At 48.5% G+C, this 21,205-nt stretch overlaps 1 protein-coding gene across 1 annotated transcript in view; it reads left to right on the plus strand.

Moving 5' to 3' along the window:
* The window catches only part of Htra1 (HtrA serine peptidase 1), a 44,943-nt gene that overhangs the window by 3,401 nt on the left and 20,337 nt on the right, over window positions 1-21,205 (plus strand). Inside the window, exons 2-3 of the mRNA XM_021653205.2 lie at window positions 18,924-19,023; window positions 19,362-19,566. Coding sequence (XP_021508880.1) covers window positions 18,924-19,023; window positions 19,362-19,566 — 305 coding nt within the window. The remainder of the gene's footprint in view (window positions 1-18,923; window positions 19,024-19,361; window positions 19,567-21,205) is intronic.

A 21,205-nucleotide genomic window follows, 5' to 3' on the forward strand; every position in this document is an offset into this window, starting at 1 on the left:
ACGGCTGAACCATCACCCAGCAGCCCGTTCGTGGATCATGAGCCCGTTCCTAACCATCAGTCTGTGCTGTTGACAGAGCAACGGAGATTATAAAGCAGATCCAGCTAAGTAGCAGCTAAGAGCTGAGGTAAACAGTGCCCCAGATGGCCATGGCTGTGGGGTGAGGAGGGACAGATGTCTCCTTCAGCAGGCACAGGAGTCAGGACAAGGTTGCCTTCAGTTACTGCCTAAGGAGCAGCACAGATTATAAGGGGTCGTAGTCAAAATGTCTCCAAGCCAGAGTCGCAGGCTGTAAACTGCTCTTGGGTAGGGAAAGCCCTTCTGGATCCTGCAGCATTCCAGGACACTAACCAGCATGTGAGGTGCTGCAAATCTCTGCTAAAAGGCCAGGAAAAAGACTCCCCAGCTAGGAGAAACCTCATCTATCCATCACTTTTGTTGTACACATTCCAGGAAAGCCTGCCCTACCCAAGACCGACAAGCTTAGAGGTCTCCCAAGCCTCAGGTGAGGGCAGAGGTGGGCTGGAGGCAGGCAGCTAGATGTTTTCAGAAGTTCTCACTTCTGGCCTCATCCCAGAGCCTCTGAAGGCAGAGACAGAACTCTTGGAGGCATGAACTGTTTGTAAGACTGACTTTATTTAGGCGGCTCTTTTATGTGAGCCTTGGGCAGGTTGTCACTGTGAGCTTTAGTGCCTGGCCTTGTTGGACTCTGGGGATACAAGAAACAGCACAAAGTCTCTGCCTGAGGGAGCTCACAGTTAACACAGTAGGGGGGAAACAGTCGTTCATTTCCGGAGACTTTCTTTTTGTCTATGGTGTGAGTTCTGCTGTTGGCAGTTGGATGCACCTTTTGTCACTTAAAAAATTACATACGGGGTGGGTCCTAGGCTTCCTCTTAAGACAAGGTTGGTAGAAAGAGTGAGTGAGGTTTCCGTCATTTGAAACTGTCTCCCTAGCCTTTGTACATCTCTTCTCACTGGCTGGTGTCTTCCTGTATTGCTCTGATGGTTTGCTAAAGGGTTAAATAGTGAGGCTTGATAAAATTAGTAAGTTAACAGGATCAAACGCCAAGTAATTGCTTTACTTTATCCCATCCTGGGGAGCAGTGAATAGACTGCCTTGGAACTTAAGCCGTGATTGGCCGGGGACGGTGAGACTGTGAGCTAGCTGGCCAGATGCCTCAGCACGGAAGGCCGAATTCTGACTTGGTTTGGAGCCGGTGATCCTGGACAAATTCCGTGCCTTGGATTCAGACATCAGACTTTCCATGAGCTTACATTTTTCATGGACAAAGAGCTCTGGCCCCACATCCTGTGAGGGAGTGGTCACGCCTGGCAGTGCTTTGAGTACCAACCCTTGGCTCTGGCCTGTTTGAGGCCAAACCTGACCAGTACCAGGACCTCAGGCTCTCAGGGCCACATCAGTGAAGGGCCTGGATCAGTGGTTTCTGAGATCCGTTTTAGGTAGAATGGCCTGTGAGTCTTATAAGGAAACCAGCAGTCTGTGAGGAGACTGTGCTCCTGTATCCCTTTCAAAGGCATGCCCTCAGAGATGTTCCCCACCTTAAATTATGGTGGGTAAAGCCAAGGTTGGCACTGAAGGAATGCCCCTTCCCCCATCTTGACTGTAGCCACCTTTACTTCAGCTTTCTGTCAATTTATGAGTGTTTCTGAGAGTCAGTGGGAGTCCCAAGAACTAATGCCAGAGGGTCTGGTGATTCTTTGCTCCTTTTCTGTGACCTGGAGCCTTCCTTTTGGTCCTGGTTGAGCTCCCCACTGAGCGGTTTCTTTTGCTTTTCTACTTTCTCTACCATTAGAAAAGTGTTTCCAACAGGGCAACTGAGAAGGGTAGGAGACATCCTGAATGCTTTTTCCTAAGGACTCTCAGAAACCTCTGGAAAGTTGGTGTGATTCAGTCCTGTTAAGTGACGTGTTTCTAGAACCACAGGGGAACATGAGCCAGGACAACGTGCTTCAGAAACAGAAGTGGTAATGCAGGGGATGTGTGCAGCACCGGAAGGGCAGAATTCAGCTTTCAGTATCAGTGATGTGCATTCTAAGTTTATCCAGAGCCTTTATTGAACAACTGCTGTGTACCCAGAAGTATGAGGAGTATAAGGAAAGAGCTGTCTGATTGGCTGGCCCTTATTGAGGTGAGAAGCTTTCGTGATGCCCGGCTGTGGGCTAAGCATCTTTCTGAACTGCCCTGTCTCAACCTGTGGCTGGTTTCCTCACTAGTAAAACAGTAATGGAAATAAAATTGTGTTTGCCCACAGGTCTCAGAGGTATTAGCATGGAAGGACACCATTTCATGAAATGTTTAGCACCATCTGGTGCATTTCTCGATAGAACTCTGTCCTGTCAGCTGTGATGACACCAACTGTCATCTCCATCAAAGCTCCAGAGGCGGAGGATGTCTTTGTCCCATAGGACGCTCTGGGTTGGCAAGTGGATGGGTTAGGAAAGAAGCACAGAGAAGGAATGACGGAAGCATGTGTCCTGAGGCTGACATGGAGTTTGCTAGGTTGGAAAGGTTCTCTTGGGCTAAGGGAGCCAAACGCCACTTTTCTGTATCTTCTGACGGTCCCGGTCATTACCTAATCATAGAAGTTCAGGAAAGTATGTGGCTTCCTTTGAGTTGAGAGCTGCATGTGTGGGGCCCCTGGGAGTGTGAATGATCGAGTGAGTGTGTATGAGGAGACCAGGGTCTGTGTTGAGTACCCTTCTTCAGTCACGCCCCACCCCCTTAGATTTTGAGATAAGGTTTCTCATTGAACCTAGAGTTGATAAATTCAGCTAGACTGTCTGGCCAGCAAGCTCCATGGACCCTCCCCAGTGCTGGGGTAATAGAGGTTTGCCATTATGCCTGGATTTTTCACATGGGTGCTGGAGATGGAATTGGGACCTCAATTTACTGGCCTGGGCATTTCCCCAACGCTTAAGACTTTAATATGCGTTAACCCAGTTGGGGCTCGTAGGAGAGGACATTTGATAGATGCTCCAGGTCCTTCTTGAACCTGGCTTGGTTTTATGTTCTGGAAATTCATCATAGGGAAAAACCTGTTATGCCTTAAAGAAAAAAAAAAGAGGGGGAAAATGGCCCAAACTGTTTGGGGGTTTACAAATGCCTAATTATTTTGATTGATAGGACAGTTTGTTGAGTTAGCATATTTTATAAATGGTCCCATAGAGCACTGCTTGACAGTAACGGCTCCCTAGCCGAAGGACAGTCACATCTGCGCACTGAACTCTCGGAGGGCTGGTTGTCGTGGTTGGAATTTTTGATAGTTTCCAAATTTGAATAACTCATGTCTTCATGAGTCAGAGCCTTGTGCAATATTTCAGACTTCAGGAACGTCTTCTTCCCCAGTTGTGCAATGAGCTCTCTAGAAGGAGCTGCTAGGCTGCCTGTGCAGTGAGCGTGTTTGTCTCCGTGTGGATGAGATGTAGAACTAATTCTTTTCCACACAGTCTTGGGCAAGATGCTCCCGATCATCCAACACTTGGGCCATCTCACGCCCTGTGACTAAGATGAGCTCTCTTTTTGGTGCCCGTACTCAAAGTGGGAGTCATCACTCTGTGTGGACAGATTCGTCGTGCTGCCAGTTGGATTGCCTCAGTAGGTGTTGGCCAGCTGGATATGGGAGAGGGAGGGCTCATCCAGCAGTCAACAGCTGTCTTTTTCACACACACAGTACGATACCTAGAGGTGGGGCTTTATATTGTTGGGTCAGGATGTGGGAAATGCCACCAAACCACAGTAACCTAAAGAGTGACCACTGCTGCTCCAGTTGTGTAACAGGCCTGGATACCCAGGAGGGCAGTGGCGTGAACCCTGCTGCCAAGCTGAAGAAACAGAAGAGGCTGCAAGAGGTTTCATCCTCCCAGGGCCACCCAGTTAGGAGGAGAGAGCTAGGATTTGAACTTGGCTCCAGCTCACTACCAAACTGTTTGGAGGACTTCCTTGACTCAAGTGTTGTTTAAAAGGATGCTGATTCATCTTCAAATATTTGGAGTCTTTTCCAGCCTCTTCCCTTTTAGGACTTTCTAGTTTAGTTCCATTGTGGTCTGAGAACATGCTTTGTGATTTCTGCTCTTTTGAATTCATTGGAGTGTGTTTTCCGGCCTTGAATGTGGTCAGTCGTGGTCACTGCTCCACGTGGCCTCCAGAAGAGCGTATGTCAGCTGTTGTTGGCTGGAAACTTCATCAGTTAGATGGAGTGCATCGAAGGTGCTGGTGATCACCTAGACACTGATTTTGTAGGATGCGAAAGCACCCTCAGCTACAGGCTCTATTCTCGAGCTCCATTTTAGAAAACTGCATCTTCTAGGTGTTAGGATATATTTTTAAAATGCCACACACTCAACAGATCTGGATATGAAAAGATTTATTTGAAGGAAGGAAAGGGGAGAGGAGTTAGAGGAGAAGAAAAAGAGGAGCATGGTTGGGGGGTTCTGAGAGAGAAAAGTCAGGGTGGGGGAAGGGGAAAGAAACAGAAGCAGAGAGAGAGAGAGAGCTGGTGGGAGTGGCCGGTGGGTCATATCTGGAGCATCTGGCCTAGGTGATGACACACTGAACACAGGTAGTGTCATGGGACGTTATCAGGACCCTGAAGGCCCCTGAGGCCAGGCCAGTTGAATTGCCTGCACAACATAACCCATGGCCCTACCCACAGCCCTACCCCTGGATGAGTTACTGACTCTCGAAGGTCTGTTTCCTGTGTGTTGCACAGGGATAATGACACTGCCTGGGGCCATCAGCCGGATGTCATGAGGTTAGATAAACTAATGTGATAGTGAAAGGGCTTTGTCCACCAGGAATACGAATGATTGATAAATATCTGGATGCTACACAGTAGTTCCACACTCTTCCAGATATCCTGCTAGGAGGAGAAACAAACAAAAACAAAAACAACCCACCAAGACTGGGCCAGAAAAGATGGAAAAGTAAGGTGGATGCTTACTGGGTCTCTTCTGGCCATGGTCACTGTCAGGAAATATCTGAGACTAGGTACTTTACAAAGAAAAGAGGCTTATTCGGCTCACTTTTCTGGAGGTTCTGGCACATGTTTGACTCTGGTGGATTTTTATTTCGTGGTGGGTGGCACCGTAATGGTGGGAGAGTGAACTGGAGAGATCATGAGACAACATGGACATCAGAGAAGGCCCAACAGAGGTCAGGTTTGTCCTGTGATAACAGCCCTCTTGTAAGAACTAACCAAGGCCCCAGGAGAACTGCCTGAGTTCCCTCTAAGGTCCAGACTCCCAGTAAGTCCTTGTCTCATAAATTACCTACATTACCTACTAACAGCACCCATCGGGGGACACATTCAGTCCATCATCGCCAACGTGGAATCGCTGTACTCTTACATCTCGAGCCAAACCCGCTCCTCATTTCATGTTTCATTTCCTTGGCTTTTGTGGACCAATACATTGCCTTGTGGAGACCCTCCAGAGGCTGGCCAAAGCCACCAACTGATTGTAGGGAAGATGGTGTCTCAGGGCATGTGACCTGGAGCTAAATGGTGCTGCAGACCTTATTGTTGGAGGATGTTTTGTGCACTGTGTATTCGAATGCTGACACTGTGTCACTGTCATTATTATGAAGCATCTCCTGCCTCAAAGTTGTGTAAAAATTGTTCTCTATCACCTCTGGTTGGTTAATAAAGAGCTGAACAGCCAATAGTTGGGCAGGAGAGTTAAGGTGGGACTTCCAAATCCAGTGAGGTCCCAGGTGGAGTGCAGAGGGGAGAAGGTCGTGATGAGGGAGTTGCCATGAGGACTTGAAGCAGGAACATCCAGGGAGAGGTTAAGATGGCAAGTATCGGAACATGTCTGGGAAGTAGGCCAGGCCTGCATAGTTGGGTTAGAATAGATGAGAATCTGTCCAGCTATAGTGCCTAAGGCTATTAAATATAATAGGTCTTCGTGCCATTATCTGGGAGCAAGAGCAGGCGTAGAAAGCCCATAATTTTACACCTTAGAATCCAATCCTTCTGAGGCATCCAAAGGGAACTCAATTCTCACAAGCTGTAATATTAAACTTGCTAAGGTCAGAGCCTGAGCTCTGGCACCCCTAACATCTCTGTTTAGCTGCATATCCTCAATAGGTCAATTAAAGACACAGTTAATGGCGAAAAGCTGAAATAAGGTATTCAGTGCAAACACTTTGGGAAGAGAGATGAAATTGACCCTTCCCAAGTTTATCTGTGGGAGTTCTGACATGAGGTCTAGATAGATTTAAACAGAAGAGCAGTCCGGGTCATGGTGTGGTCCCATCCATCACTGACCCATCATTGTCTCAGCTCCAGACTCACTTGTAAGATGCTCTGATATGTCAGAAGTGTGTGAAATTTCTTTCCTGAGGACAAGTTCCTCCTTTGGCTGAGACCAGGCTTTACCCCTTTCCGTATCCCAGCATGAGATTCCTGGGGAAAATTTCAACTCCTTGAGGGACCACTGTTTCAGTACTCTGATGGCCAAAGGCAAGGGCACAAGAGTCTCTTTAGACTATTTTCACATCTGGGGCTAGAGGAATGGCTCAGTGGTATAAACTGTTCTTGCAGAGGATCCAAGTTGGTTTCTAATATGTTGGATGACTCACAACTGCCCATAAGTCCAGTCTGGGTAATCCAGCACCCTCTTCTGGCCCTCACATGCACAGACATAGACACATAAGTAAAAAGAAATGAAATCTTTTAGAAAGAATGCCTTCAGCCCTGTCAGAACGGTTCCAGCTTCGCATGTATCTGCAGCTTGTTGAAGGAGGCTGGTCCTGGGGACCCATCTCAACAGCCTCCTCCTACTGGAGCAGTTAGGAGCTTGGAGGAGGCTGGGGTCCACATGTGAGGTATTCCCATGAGGCTTAAGAAACAGTGGGTGTTTTCACTTAGTCTCACTTTTGAAAATGCCATTGAAGAGATTTTGTTTTCCCTCTCCTTGAAAAGATCACTACAGATGACTACCAAGCAGTCCCCATGCGGTAACTGGCTTCGCCCCTCCAGCCTGTGGAGGCCCTGGAATGCTAATTAGAGCGCATTTGCCTCAGGAAAAAATCTGCGTAGAAATCCAGAAATCCGTAGTGAAGGAATCAGGGCCCAGCAGCGTCAGTGTTGCAGCCTGTGCTTTGAGCTTCTTCAGGATGAGCCTGCTTTCCTCTCTTTCTTTGCTCCGTATTATTTAGCCATCGTGGGAACCCATCTGTATATGTCCGATGGTGATCTATTGTACTTTATCAGCTTTTGAAAATCAGAAGCGTAATGACATCAAAATGCACAAGGAAAGAGATTCATGTTCTTACTGTCACCAGGGAATGAACACAAACTTGTCACCTCAGGGGGCTGTGGCTGTTAACACTTCAAGGGTGGACACTTCCTGTTTTGTGTGTTGATTTTTATTTTATTTTATTTATTTTTTTTTAAGGATAAACAGTAACAAGTGTGGTACCTGGAGAGGACAGCCTGGGTCTGCTATAGCCCGTGGTTTATTCTCATACTCTTTGCCCAAAGAGTTGCTACATACAGAATTTTGTCACCAGTGATGAATATATTTCTAAGTGTTTGTTGGGGGAGAGTGTGAATTTATGTGTCTTGGGGGTCCATGTGTGCCCACCTATTTGTGGTAGTCCCAAATTCAGGGGTCAACCTCAAGTGCCATTCTAAGGTGCTGGGTCTCATTGGCCTGGAACTTGCCGTATTGACTAGAGTGGCTGGCTAGTGAGCCCAGTGATCTGCCTTTCCGAGCCTGCCAGCGCTGGGATCACAAGCATCCTTCACCATAGCAGTCTGTTTTTGGGGGGAGAGGGGGAGTTCTCAGGCTTGAACTCAATTCCTCAGTGCTTGTGTGGCAAGCACTTTTCTCACTGAGCTATCTTCCCAGCTCAGCTATGGAATGTCAGCCTCTCAAGTCACAAGAAATTCCCTCAAAGGAAATCCTTCATGATAAATGGCAGATGTTGGTTCAGAGCCAGCTACACCACTCAGTTGGCCGTTTTCCTGTTGCCTGTTGGTACCTTTATCTTCACATTCGTCCCCTGTAAGGGGAAGCAGTGTCTGGGGTGGAATGAACACTTTAGAAATCTGGATTTGCTTGGGCTGGTGAGTTTTGGTCCTAGGCCATCTAGGCTGAAAGGGCTTGTGACTGCCACGTCAGTCATCTGGTTTTGTCACTTGTGTTTTTGGGTAAGGAGCCTGGGCTATAAATGAGCGGGATATGAAGGCCCACGGGCATTAGCCTCGTATATGAGAGGATGCAAGTCCCCAGATCTTAGCACACGGAACCTTCTAGGTGCTCGCTCTCTCCGGGGTGTGGATCAAGCCTAGACTGTTTCTGTTTTGAAAAGTGAAGACTGTAGGAGTGTACCGTGAGCCACGTAAATCCAGTTTTCCAGTTTGAGAGTTGTGTTCAAAAAGGAAATAAAAAACATGACACATTAATTAATTTTCATTTTGATGACATATTTTCAAAGACATAATTCACGTGTAGGGTTTTCATATGTCCTTAGAGCTGTGGACTCATCACCCCTGGTTTCAGAACGTCCTCATCACCTCTGAAATAAGCACAGCACTCCTTAGTCATTCCATACTTCCCTTTGTCTGGGACACATAATCCCAGTCCTGAAAGTCCACACAGCTTAGGCAGTATTAATGTATTAGTGATGTTTGTGGTACATTGGTACCCAAACCACAGGAAGCCATAAATATTCCATAAAATTAAGAATCTCACATCAAAAAGATCGGGAAATGTACCTTGTTTCTGGACCCAGGCCACCCTTTTCACTTCTTGCTTGAGACATTGTTTCCTTTTGGTGTGTGTCTCAGGTTTGTAAGCCCCTCTTGCTGTCTGGCTTGTCCGCAGGAACAGCCGCTCATTGACATGTGGGCGTTGGTACTTCTCTGGCCTCCTGGAGGCAGGACTTTCCCCATCTCCCTTGCTTGGCTCTAGCCACAGCTCTACCTCCTCTAGAGGAGAAGCCCCCTGGGCTGTGCCTCCCAGCCCTGCCCTGGAGATGGGAGGTGGAGGGGTGAACAGCCAGGCAGCCCCAGACAAAACAATCGGAGGAATCAGAGCAGGAAGAGAGATCAGTCCTGAAATCTGCGAAGGGCAGGGCTGGAGCCAGCCGCTTATCAGGGGAAAGTGGATGGAGGTAGTGTGAACTGAGCTGTCAGCTGTTTCCCTGCAGTTCATAATAGACACTTGCTGGGTGTTCATATCTAAAAGAGATAATCCACCCCAAGCATTCACCACGGGCGTGTGAACAAAGTTACTATCATTTTCTTCTTTCTTGCCCTTGAGACGGAGAGGTAATTTTTTTTTTTTTCAATGAAAGCATCATTCAACCAGAGACACATGCAGCACCTTTTCCCAAAGCTACGGAATTAGGTCGAGCTTGTGAGTCACAGCACAATTAGGGGCCGCAGGCCAGCTGGCCAGGTGCCTCCGGTTGGGGCCTGATGTGGCCAGTGGAGGGAGACAGCCTTAGACTTGTTGGCGTGACCCAGCCCCTTCACCTCACCTGCTGTGACTGTCTGGGCACCTGGCACTGCGGCCTTACTCTAGCCCCTGCGAGCGGTCTCTTGTACCACCCCCAGCCATCACAGCCTGAGGTCTGGCACAGGGCATGCTTTTCCCACGTGGGGCTGTCTGGGAGACTGTACCGGAAAGAGGGGCTGCCAATGCTTGGAAGTGCCAGTGTGGGCTGGAAATCAAGGCCAAGCTCCCCGGCTCCACCTCCTCTTCCTTTATTCATTAGGAGGAAAGAAAGAGGTCGCAAACACTCAGGAATTTAATGCAAAAGAAAGGGGCAGAGTCCATCTTTTCTCTCTCTCTTTCCTTTCTTCTTCTTTTCTTCCTTCCTTCCTCGCTCTCTCTTTCTTCTCACCATCTACCCAAGGTTGATCTTGAATTCTTGATCCTCCTGCATCCACCTCTTGAGTGCTAGGATTACAGGTGTGTGCCATCTCCCATATCCGGGATTGAACCCAGGGCCTTGTGCATACTAGCCACTGGACCAACAGAGCCACCATCCATAGTGCCCTCCCCTATAACCTTTGATCAAAGGAAAGCAAAAAACAGAACTAGTCATGATTACACAAATCTGACACCCTAGTATTGGGGAGGCAGAGGCAAGAGGATTGCTGCCAATTCAGCCTGGATCACGTGGTGAGACCTTGGCCTTCCCCCTCAAGAAAAGGAAAAAGACGATGGCTCAGTGGACAAACTTCTCATTGCATAAACTTCACACCTTCAACACCAAGGACTGTGTCTTTCCTGTTTCCTTCTTGTGTCAGTCTGCGGGCAGTACCCGATGATGGCACAGGGTTTTGTTTTCAGGTTGATCTAGCCCTCCACTAGCTGTCTCTGCCTCTGCTCAGCCTCTGTCCTTTGGGTATCTTTTCTCTGCCCAGGCACCTCATGTCCTGCCCGTACGCCATGCTCGACAACCTGGAATTTACATGCACAGCACCACTCAGTAGAGAGGTTCTGCTTTCCTGGAATGTTCAGGATCTTCCTTCTATCGCCGCTGCCTTCTCACCTCAGACCCAGCACTGGACCCATGCCGGCTGGTGCTGACGTTGGAATTTAACCGAGTGGGACTTACAGAGCAAGGCCATCCAGACTGAGTACGGGGCTTATGAGCCTGGTGGGACATCTTTGCCAGGTTTTCCTTTTTCTTATTTTTCTTGCCTTCGGGCACATCTGTTTCTTACAACAGGAGGCTCCATCTCCTACTCACTTTATACCTCATCATCCCTACAGATTTCCCTGACCCTCAGAGAAAGCAGTTCACTGGCAGAGGAGGAGCCCTGCAGGTTTGCCTCAGTCCCACACCTTTTCCTTGGTGCTTCCCAACCTCCTCCCACTCTGCTCATCTGGACTTTTGCCCTTGACCTCTCAGGCCAGGCGGTTCTCAAATTCAGCAAGAACTCTCACAAAGGGAACTTTTCTTGGGGACAAATCGGCTGTTGCCCTCCGTGACTGTACAGCACAACCCTCTCTATCTATTCCTCTCTCTCCCCAGCCGCAGGTTCTAGTCCTGTCTCAGCATGCCACCCACACCTGCCTTGGGTGTCAGCTGCTCGTGGTCCATCCTGACAAGGAAGTCCCGAGGCGTGCTGTGTAAAAGCGTTCCAGGTGCTTTCTTCTTCTGTCCAGTGACTGGCAGGATCTGGCACTTGGTGTTAGTCATTTTGCTACCTCAGGCTGCTCCTTCTCCCTGCTCTGTTGTGCGCAGGCACACCCCAGCAGAGAAGCACGGGGATGAGCAAACTGCTTGCCAGGCAAGCCCAGAGGCCTACATAAAAAGCCAGGCAGGGTGGCGTTTGCTTGTAATCCCAGCACTGGGGAGGCGGAGACAGGCCAGGCCAGCCAGCTTAGCAAAATCGGGCAGCCCCAGGTCCCAGGGAGAGACCCCCATCTCAAAAACACAAGGTGATAGCTGTTCTGGGGGATGCCGTTCCTGTCTTACCTCTAGCCTCCACGCACATGTACACGCGTGGGTGCGCTGACACACGGAGAGAGTGGGGGAGGGGGAGGGAGGAGGCAGTGCATGTGTGGTTGCTTTGGCTCAAGCTGGGAGTCTGGGGGCTTGGCTGAAGTTGCACTCCAGCCCCCAGCTGCCCTGTTCTGCCCAGGACTCCAGCACAGATGCTACACCGTGAATGGCGCTGACAGGAACGCTTGCAGATGGGCCCCTGCTGTGGGGTGCATTTTTCTCCTGGTCCTGCATTGACTTAGCAGCTCTTTGCAGTTACTTGTCATTATGTCATGCTTTGGACTGACCACAATATCCAGTACAGCACGTGGTTCTTGGACAGTGTAAAGATGAAGAAGAAGACACAGCCGTATGGCTGTAGATTCTCAGCCAGGACGGGGGTGGGGGGGAGGCATCTGTATTTAAGACCCACTGGCATTTCAAGGTTGTGGCACCAGAAGCCGAACCTCACTGGTGGCTATTGACTGTGGGAGGGTGCTGGTGACAGCTGAGGAGTGTATCCTACCCCTTTACACGCTGGACCTTACCCAAAGATCATTCCTAGTTTCTTCCATACCCTCGGGGTGCTTGCTATGTTTGCCTGTGTTATTTATAACTGTCTTGCCAGGGAGAGGGCTTCCTTGTGTGGGAGCCTGGGCAAGACATTTTTCCCCCCCAGACTTCTGGGCAGGACTTCAGGCTTAAGCAGCCCGGACTCCAGAGGCCATCTCCTAGGTAACGGCTTCTCGTAGGGCTCAAGGTGATCAAGGGGGCCCTTCCAGCGTGAATACACACATTTCCCTCTGGCCTCCCTTTCCAAATTCTCTACAAGCCATTTCAGGTCTTTGGAAATGATGTGTATTCCTTGGCCAGGCAGGCCTACATGGCAGAAGGAAACTATTCTGAACTTGAGGTGTCAGGGAGGAAGATATTTTGTCTCATAGCTTGCCCAGCCCTTTCATCCCCTTGGCCACCTACTTGCACAGGCCCAGCCATGATCCCTCTATATTTTCATCTTCCTTCACATCTCTCCTTTCCTTGAGTCCTGGCTTCTGTCACAACTGACCTGTGCTTGTATAGGCAGTCTTTCAGATAGAATTCAGATATGACTGCCTGTGCTAGTACTTGGAGTTGAAGAAATTAGGGGAAAAAAATTACAATTGTTTTGAGATCTGGGAGGGACCATGGAGGCCACACAGTAGAACTCTGTCACTGTGAGGCAGAGGAACCCCGGTCTGAGGACCCTGCCTGTGGTTTTGTAGCTCCCCTCTGTCTGTGTGCACTGTCCTGACATGGCAGATCACCAAGGACAAGGAAGGCTCCTCATCTCCCAGCAGATAGATGTTGTCTGAGTCCTGTAGGTCAGGGGGCTCCTGGTTTCCACAGAGAAGGAATACACCTCTGGCAACTCTTGTGTGGCTTTAAAACAGATGAACTTGATCGGCATGGACCAGTCTAGTCACACAAGGTCCTGTAACTACAGTTCCACCTATTTTAAGGGTCTGCAGTCATTGGCTTGAGATTGGTAATCTTTTGAACAAAAGCTTCATTTTCATTTTGCCCTGGGCCCTGCAGATGATGGCCAGTGTTGAATGTAGGACAGTGTGTGAAAATGCCAAGGGTTTGATCAATCTGTACTTGCAACTGATTTGAATTTGGGGAACAGGCTGTTCCCTGGGAATAAAGGAGGATTCATTTCTTTTCCCTCGAATACACTGCGTTCTGTTTTCCAAATTAGCTGTACTTATCAACTCTGCAGAGAAATTAGATGGGCAGGATTGTTCTTGCTGGAAGTGAAGGCTGGACTGTTGGACTTGCATCCTGGCCTTGAGCTTTCAGTCAAGAAGTGTGACTCTGGTTCCCACAGTGGCATGGGCTGTAAAGGCTGAAAAGGGAAGCTACAAAGGCAGAGCACAGAGGTCAAGCTGGGAGTCAGTGTCCACGGCTCAGCTTCCTGCTGTGCCACTCCCCACTTGAGAGGTGGATGACCTTGGTCTTGTCATCCTCCTGTCCTTATCTCCTGAGTACTGGGATTACAAGTGCGGTTTCTGAATTACGGTGCTGTACCGGGAACTGAGCCCAGGGCTTCATGCATGCTAGGCAAACACTCTTAGGAACTGAGCTACAGCCTTAGTCCATTTCTGGAGTTTTGAGCAACACACTTTCCTTCTGTACGGACTCAGGCACAAATGAGAGCCACCCCTGAAGGCTTTGAGGAAAAACTAGAGGAGACATCTGTGTCAAGCATTGTGCTTAAACATGTAGTCTTATTGGCTAGTGTTGCCTAGTATTTTACTGCCGATATTGAAGGCCGGATGAGATTTGACTAGCTGAAGGGAAGAATGCAGTATTCCAGGCAGGAAGCAAAATGGGTGTGAGTACGAGGTCTGGAGTGGGACACTGTTTGGGGAACCGAGAGGGGGGAGACTAAAATTCTTAGAAGACTTGGAAACACAGGACCAGCCTCTTGGGGTTGTTGGAGGCACTGGCTGCAGCGTTGGGCTAAGCAAGAGCTCTGACATAATTACAGAGGCCTTGGGCTGTGGTAATTCTCTGTGCCGTATCTCACTTAGGATAGGTGACAGAAGGGCAGAGCCTGTGGCATCTCTGTTAACGTTTTGTCACCGTGACCGTGACAGACAGAATACTTGATAGGAACAACTTGGAGAGTGTTTTGGTTTTTTTTTTTTTTTTTTTTTTTTTTTACACAAGGTTTTAAGAATCTCAAGCGGGCATTGGACTCAGTATTATAGCCAGGAGCAGGAGTGCCTCTGAGTTTCTGGTCCTTCTGCCTCCCTGGAATGCTGGGATTACCGTATACTGCACCCGAAACCTAGGTGCACATTAGTTCTGCCGACTGAGTCACATGCCTGTTGCTGAGGGAGGAAAGACCATGGTTAACTGGCTCTGTTTCTGTGGGCTTGTGAGGCGTTTGCAGAAACTGGCAGCAGAAGGGTCTGCTCATCTCATGCCAGCTGAGAAGGGGATGGGAGTGGGGAGGGATAGAGGGAGGGAGAGGGAGAGGGAAGGGAAAAGGAAAGATCTGGAAATCAGATACCTTTTTAAAAGATGTAGCCAGGTGTGGTGGTGCACATCTGTAATCTCAGCACTCAGAGAGGCAGAGGCAGAGGCAGGTGGATCTCTGTGAATTCAAAGCCATCCTAGTCTACAAAGCAAGTCTAGGACAGCCAAGGCTACACAGAGGAACCCTGTCTCGAAAAACCAAAAAGCAAAACAAAACAAAACAAAAAGATGTAGCCCAGTGATCTCCTTTCAACCATGTCCCATCTGCTAGCTCCTGGTGATGTCACCGTGTGATTAATTAATCAGTGAATTAATTAGCTCATTGTTGAAGCCAAAGTCTTTCAGTGATTGGATTGATCGCTAGTTGGAGACCAAGCCTTCATCATAGCAGCCTTGTGGGGCATTCTTCATGTCCAGCCCATAATACTCAAGCAACTATAGCACATTAATTGCTTTATATCTACACGTTTTCCACATGTTAATGCTTGGTTATCATAGCCCTCACCAGGGTACATGGAGCCTTTTTGCTGACTTTTACTGTACATCGCCTCTGCTCTGTATCTTTCACTGGCGTAGGGATTCAGTGGCCTTGCAGGTTCCCAAACTTTCTGGCTTAGGACAGTCTTAGTGCATCCTCTCCTTCCTCCTAGAGGACAGTTATGCCACAGTAACTTTTCATGACATCCCCAGGCCAAAAGAACAGCAGAGAGTTTCATTTGTCGAGCAGCGATAGCCACACAACTTATTTGTGTCCTTATGGCATAGTAATCATTAGGGAAAAACAAATCACCTTTTATTTCACGGTTCCCGCTGTGTCCTATGAATGGGGTGTATACACCTCTTTTCGTGGCTTTTCTGGTTAGCTTCAGGTATCCACTTAACGCGACCCAGAGTTATCTGAGGGAGTCTCCATTGGGGCATTACTAATCACATTGGCCTGTGGAACATTTTCTTGCTTGCTAATTGAGGAGGACCCAGCCCACTGTGGGTGATGGCATTCCGACAAAAAGGGTGCTGGACTGTGTAAGGAAGCTTGGGAAGCTGAGCAGAAGCCAGGGAGGGCGTGCCAGTAAGCATCGTTCCTTTATGCCTTCTGCTTCAGTCCTGCCCTGGTTTCCCTGAATGATGAATTGAAACTGTAAGGGAAAAGAACCCATTTCCTCCTCAAGTTGCTTTTGGTTGTGGTATTTATCACAACATCAGGAAAGCAAATGAGACTAGCGACCCTTGACCTTTTTAGTATCACAGTCAAACTGAGTACCACTTCCACCATTTCCAGTATTGAGTAGTTTTTCCGAGATCTGTTCCTTTTATCAAAGCAACTGCCAGCGGCCTCACCTTACAGAGATATGGGGGCATCCAAGGAATGTGGTGACACAAGTTTTGAAGCTGATTTGCAAGATGTCCACCCAAGGCCAGGTCTCTCTGCTTTCCCAGGAATGGGATGCAGCTCGTGGATCTGCGATATTCTGTGGAGTGCCTTGGAACAGACATTGAGAATCATGACGTTAACCCTATCAAGATTTTGCTCTCAGGCTCTAGTCTCATCTTTGCATGACATTTCTGCCTTACAGAAAGAAAAACACATTTTCATATATCTAAAACACATACTGCTTGTGTGTGTATTCTTTTGACAGTGACGTTGGGAACTCCAGGACCCACCTGAGTTGGTGTAGGTGGCACCTGTGCCTCCCTCTTCTCCCCGTTGTTTCACTGATGTCCACGGTGCTCACATCTGCCCAGAGCCTCCTCTGAACAGCCATTCTCTTCTTGAACTATATATTCTGTGGCTTCATCAAGAGCTTCCTGGGCAGGGGATCATACAGTGATCACTGAGTTCTAAGCTTTTATCTTCACATTTTTTTTCTGACAAGGGACTAAGCTTAAAGGATTAGAGTCTGGTGATGTGACTGAGGCCACACAGTAGTGGGTATGGTGCCCAGAGACATCGGCGAGCACCAGCGGGCAGAGCTAGTGTTCGGCATTCTTCGCCTGATGAGAGGTCTAGCTGCAGCTACTTCCGACCCCCTGCATTACCTGGGAGGGCAGCGTTTGACAGAGTCAGCCTAGCTGCACACACCGATGGGGAGATTTTGGCAGAGCCAGCCTGGCTTCACCTATGGGGTAGATGTCTCTCCGGGTTGACCAGTCTCCAAGGAGGGCAGAGGACTGCAGTGGAGAGTAAAGCAACAGGGCCGCCAGGGTTTGTAGACACAAGGGGGCAGTAACAGTTGCTCCTCCTATTAAATGAGATAGGGATGGGGCCCCCAACCGTGCCACCTTTACATGTGGAGGTGCTCTGAAGCTGCAAGTGCAGAAGCCACACACAGGGGCTCCATGCAGGGAGTTGACATTTGTTCGTCTTTGAGCCATCAGTGAACGTTCCCATGCTTGCTTGCTTCTGTTTAGTTTCTCTGTGGATGTCTATCAAGTGAGAGCGGTGGAAGTCAGCAGCTGGCACTCTCTCTCCTTGTCCCTTCTCCTTCTGTCTCATCTAGCGAATGGAAGAGTCCTGTACCCATTCCCAGAGCCTGCGCTCACTCTTTGTCTTGGTGCCTCCTGTCAGGCTGAGAGTTCCAATCGGGCATCAAACTAGGAGGAGCAGAACACACAGACAATCCATCCTAGAGGCAGTGACCCCATTTCACTGGTGAGGAGATGGAGGCTACTGTGTGGATTGAGGATGGGCCTCAGGCCCTCCTGTGCCTAGGCCAGATCCTTGTAGCTCTGCTGGTGGACAGACGTTGAAGGCACTTTCCCCGCTGTATCTGATTCTCATTTGAGCCTGAAATTTTCATGCTTATGTTCACCTCAGTGTGAGCTATCATCTTCTGCCTAATATAGCACAACAGAAAGGAGAAGCAAGTTAATTATTTTTCAGGACAAGAGTCTCACAGCTGTACTTCTGGTGGTTTCAGAATACCACGTGCCCTCTGGGTGCTGGCCAGCTGGAGTTAAACCTCCACTTGGTCCTTGCCCAGGAAGCTGGTCCCAGGAAGCCCAGAGGCACTTGTTTACAGCTGTCTCTCAGTGATGCTTGCCAGACTCTGTTCAGGAGGAACGTTTCCACTCCCATAGTTCCATCTTTTACTTGGGTGTTCAGGGGGACACACCTATTAATCACAACTACCTAGAAGCCTGGGAGAAGAACTGTGGTGGTTTAAACGAGGCACACACTCTTCCCCACTGCACTCCATCCCACCCCTGCCATAGGCTCTGGGACTCAGCACTTGGTTCTCAGTTGGTGGTACTGTTTGGAAAGGTTTAGGTGGTCCTTCCTCGCTGGAGGAAGTGCATCACTGGGGGTAGGCTTCGAGATTAAAAGCCTCTTGCCACCTCCAGTTTTCTCTCTCCGGTTTGTACTTGTGGTTGAGGAAGAGAGCTCTCAGCTTCCTGTTCCTGCCACCCCCACCATGATGGACTCTTATTTCCTTGGAATGTAAGCCCAAATAAATGCTTCCTTCTATAAGTTGCCTTGGTCATGGTGTCTTTTCATAGCAACAGAAAGTAATTGTCACAGGAGCAGTTCTGTGTGATCCCACTGCAGAAGAGGAAGAGTTGTGCATTTGATGAAACTGTGCAGTTGGGGAGGGAGGAGCTTCCCAGATTTTCTCGTTATTCATGTTTGTTATTAAGACCATTTAGTATCCATGGAGAAATCCTTGCCTCAGTTTCCCCAAATATAATATGGTAACAATACTAATTTTCCAAGTCTGCAACAAAGTAGAACAGTAAAAGGTCTGGAAAGCAGACAGAATAAGATGTTTCTGCCATGAGTTTGTCAAACTGCTTTGTTGCAGTCCTTTTCCTGAAACTGAGAACGTCACCCCATGGAAAGAGAGATCAGATTTCATGGCTGTGTCCAGCAGTTTAGGGAAGGGAATCAGGCTGAAGGGAACAAGAGGGGACCGGAGGCCTCCTTGTTTCTGGAGGCTCCCTTCCCGCATAGGAAGCTGGTCCCTGCGTGTTTCTGTGCCTAGTTATGTGCAGTTGGAGTACTGCAAACCCTGATGGAACAAGAATGGTGCGCAGATGTCCTGGACCATCTGGGGAAGCCTGGAGACATGCAGCTGTGATGGGTCACAAGAGGCCTGGAAAGGTCCCAGTTCTGACTCATAGTCCGGAGCCTGGGGAGTGATTGCTTCCCTTCCACAGAGGGACGTGTGTGTGTGTGTGTGTGTGTGTGTGTGCGCGCGCGCATATGCTCTTTATGTATGATTGCACAAGTGTGTACACTTGTGCGTATGCTCATGTGTTCATGTGAATGTAGGCATATGTGTGGAAGCACATGTATGTGCCTGAGTGAGCATGCATGTGCGTATGTATGATGCTTTAGTGCATTTTGTCTCTCTCTAACGCATACCTTGTTCCAGGCCTCAGCACAGGCCACCGTCACTAAATCGTCTCCTCTTTGCTTTTGTCCTCAGGGCAGGAAGATCCCAACAGTCTGCGCCATAAATACAACTTTATTGCTGATGTGGTGGAGAAGATCGCTCCTGCAGTGGTTCACATTGAACTGTATCGCAAGTAAAGAGGCATTCCTGTCCCCTCGCTAAGAAATAACATCAGAGCTGCTTCTGAAGCACATTAAAGTGTCAGGGATGTCACTGGGTAGACTCCGTATTAGGAAAATTTCCCCATTTAGATCTATAATCTCAGCCCGTTTAATAGCTTCTAGCTCTGAAGAGATTCCCAGGAAATAGTCTCTAAGTGGAATATTTTTGATGCATTCCAACAAGTAGCTTAATGTTATTTTTAAATCACTAAAAACTTGCGAGATGTATGGGGGCTGTTCTTGCAGAGGCATGTACTGTGTGTGTCAGTGAGGGTTTTGAGGTGTCAAGCTCAACTAATGTCTGTTTCAGACTTCCTTTCTCGAAGAGGGAGGTGCCAGTGGCGAGTGGGTCCGGATTTATCGTGTCTGAGGATGGACTGATTGTGACCAATGCTCACGTGGTGACCAACAAAAACCGGGTCAAGGTTGAGCTGAAGAATGGAGCAACCTATGAAGCCAAAATCAAGGATGTGGATGAAAAGGCAGACATTGCGCTTATCAAAATTGACCACCAGGTGAGAAGCGACTGAGGCCAGAGTGCCACCCTGGCCTGCAGAGCCCAGCTGTCAGAGGTTAGACCTGGAGCTGGTGAGGGCTCGCTGGTATTGGGGAACGTTCAGGAACAACATAGAAGTCTCAGAGCCAAACAGGTCTCACCAAAGGTGCCTAGGTGGGAGGGGAAGGAATAGGGAAGCCCTTGGAAGAAGCTGGCTCTCAGATCAGAGGTTTTTAAAGTAACATTGTATCATTACAAAGCAACAGGCTGCAAAGAAGTGAATGGGTGTCTGGTGAGAATGGAAACCCCTGTCCCTCATGGTGAAGTACCAGTCACAAAGTTATGTTTGTCTCCACTGATGTGTCCTGGATTCTCCGAGGTCTAGGGGATAGGTTTTAAAACTTACTTTCAAAAATTATTTTAATTATGTGTTGTTTGTGTGTGGGTATGGACATAGAGATATTGGATGCCCTGGGCTGGGGTTGCAGGGTTATTAAACCACGTGACACTGGGTCTCTGCAAAATCTGTGTGCTTTAACCACTGAGTCATCTCTCCAGCTCCTCCCTAAGCTTTTTATACTCAAGGTTTTGGAAACCTTAAGACAAAATTAACATCTCTCCAGCTTGAGCCCCTTAGCATCCTTACTTAATATGCTGCTGTGCGCATAGCCCCCTGAAAAGGGCTGGAATGCAATATCTGCCGAAATGATAATTTTCTATGAGCATGTAACTTAGAGGTGGGGCCAGGTGCAAGATGAAGACATAGTGAGAGGGAGCTCAGCTTGAGAAATGCTTACATGAAATTGCTTTGGGGGTTGTTGGAGTATATGTAGCTCAGGTTCTACTTCTAATCCTACCTGTTTTGGTGATTTTTTTGAGACAAAATCTCAAGTTCTAGCTATCTTGGAACTTACTTTGTAAACCATGCTGGCCTTGACCTCACAGAGATCTTCCTGGCTCCACCTCCCAAGTTCTGGGATTAAAGGGATGCACTACCATGCCCAGCAAAAATTGTTTCATAAAAGGAAAAGAAAGTAATTTTTTTTTAAAAAAAAATTTGGTATCCTGTTTGCTTTTTGCTCAGCGAAGTCCGTTTCTTTTTCTTTAAGGTGGTACAGGTTGCCTTCAAACACATTTTATAATGCTCGGGTGGCTTTGAACCTTGACTCCTCGCCTCCACCTTCCACATGAGAGGATTATGGGCCTGCATGATCAGGCTAGGTTTTTACAGTGTTGGGGCTAAAACCAGATACTGTGAGAGCTAGGCAAGCACTCTGCCAACTGAGCCACATCTCCCAGCCTTGGTGAACAAAGACTTCATGCTTGAAACTAAATCCAGTTCTTACTGGATCACCGGCAAGAACTGCCACTCCGCCTCCTGTGGATCACACGGTGATGTGGTCTCTGTTCGCACATGTGTTAGGACTGGAGTTTCTGCTTTCTGCCTGTCCTTGGGAATTTCTTCAGCCTGAGGGTGGAAGGGTGGGTGGGAATTTTGTGGTTGGTGCAGAAAAAGGCACCGGGTGAGGCGGGTAATGAAGTGTGGCATCTTCTCGTGAAGCTCTTGCTTGCTTCTCCTCTGACTGTTAGCTATGAAGCCATCGAGGTGTGAAGTCCTACTGTGTGTTCCAGATGTTCAGTGTACTGCTGTCGAGGCA

This window comes from Meriones unguiculatus, chromosome 1 (assembly GCF_030254825.1).
Source record: "Meriones unguiculatus strain TT.TT164.6M chromosome 1, Bangor_MerUng_6.1, whole genome shotgun sequence".
NCBI lineage: Eukaryota > Metazoa > Chordata > Mammalia > Rodentia > Muridae > Meriones > Meriones unguiculatus.